Source organism: Acanthisitta chloris, unplaced genomic scaffold, assembly GCF_000695815.1.
Source record: "Acanthisitta chloris isolate BGI_N310 unplaced genomic scaffold, ASM69581v1 scaffold27197, whole genome shotgun sequence".
In the NCBI taxonomy this organism is placed as follows: domain Eukaryota; kingdom Metazoa; phylum Chordata; class Aves; order Passeriformes; family Acanthisittidae; genus Acanthisitta; species Acanthisitta chloris.
In genome coordinates, this window is record NW_008682428.1 from 15,987 (window position 1) to 17,231 (window position 1,245).

The 1,245-nt window shown below is 60.5% G+C and overlaps 1 protein-coding gene across 1 annotated transcript in view; it reads left to right on the top strand.

Moving 5' to 3' along the window:
* The window catches only part of OBSL1 (obscurin-like 1), a gene marked incomplete at its 3' end in the record, with an annotated part of 15,307 nt that overhangs the window by 9,089 nt on the left and 4,973 nt on the right, over nt 1–1,245 (top strand). The window contains 5 exon segments of the mRNA XM_009078535.1: nt 1–100; nt 190–238; nt 240–457; nt 724–888; nt 891–989. The exon segment at nt 1–100 is cut by the window's left edge and continues 206 nt beyond it. Coding sequence (XP_009076783.1) covers nt 1–100; nt 190–238; nt 240–457; nt 724–888; nt 891–989 — 631 coding nt within the window.

Genomic DNA, 1,245 nt, shown 5'->3' on the forward strand with positions numbered 1-1,245 from the left:
TGTCGCCGGCTGCTCATCCCTTCGGCCCAAGCTGAGCACTCTGAAAAATACGCCTCCAATGCTGCCAATGACACAGTGACCTTCACTGTCCAAGTGTTGAGTGAGTAAGAGGATGGGAAAGAGCCTGGTGGGGAGAGGTGTGTGCAGAGACCCCAGAGATCCCAGCTCTGTTGGTGCTGGATGCTGCAGACCCACTGGTCAGGATCCTGGAGAAGAATGTCCTGCCGACCCGTCGAAAAAAAGGAGGATCTGATGCTGGAGGTGCACCTCTCACACACCCGTGGGGAGGTGAAGTGGTACAAGGATGGGGAGAAGCTGCAGGACACAGGACATGTGCGGCTGGAGGAGGACGAGGCACGCCGATCCCTTGTCATCCTGGGTGCCACGAGCAGGGATGCAGGGGAGTATCTCTGTGACACTGGCGATGACAGTATTGTCTTCCTCATCACTGTAGAAGGTAAGCAGAAGGTCCTGGTGGGGATGGCCAGTGGGACAAGGACCAAGATGGGTCTGCGGCTGCTGCCAGGCTGGTGTGGGGCTGGACTGGGTGGCATTGAGCATAGGGAGACTGGTGGGGAGCACATGGGGAGCAAGCTGCACCTGTGTGGTGGCCCTGTGGAACCCCCTGCCATTGCCCAGCTGCAGCCAGAGGAGTCCAGAGAGGGTCCAGCTGTTGCAGCATCCAGCACAGGATACTCCTGTGCTGACTGCCTGTCTCTCCAGTCCCAGAGCCACCGGTGACCATCGTGGGCAGCACGGGCACTGTGATGCATCGCTGCCTGGTGGCCGGGGAGGACCTGGTGCTGGCTTGTGAGCTCTCCCGGCCTGACGCCATTGTGCGCTGGCTCCGGAATGGCCAGGAGGTGCATCCGGGTGAGCGGGTGCAGGTCAAAAAAAGCTCACAATCTGTGGAGCACAGCCCAGCGACTCGGGGGGCTACGTCTGTGACACTGCCAGTGACTGCATGGTGACAAATGTGGAGGTGTCAGGTGAGCTGGTTCAGTGCCCTGGGGACCACCAGCATGGTGGGATCATGCCACACACCTGGCTGAGGGGAGGGGATGCCTCTGTGACGCCGCTGATGGCAGAGGCCAGGGTGGCAGCACGGCAGGGAAGGGTGGGAGCCCTGTCCTCAACCCTGTAGGAGCCGTTGGTCAGAAAGGGACATGACAAGGTTGTGGCGAGACATGTTCTTGCTGCCTCCCCCAGCCAGGGGCTGGTTAAATTTAGCCTTGGCTGGCTCCC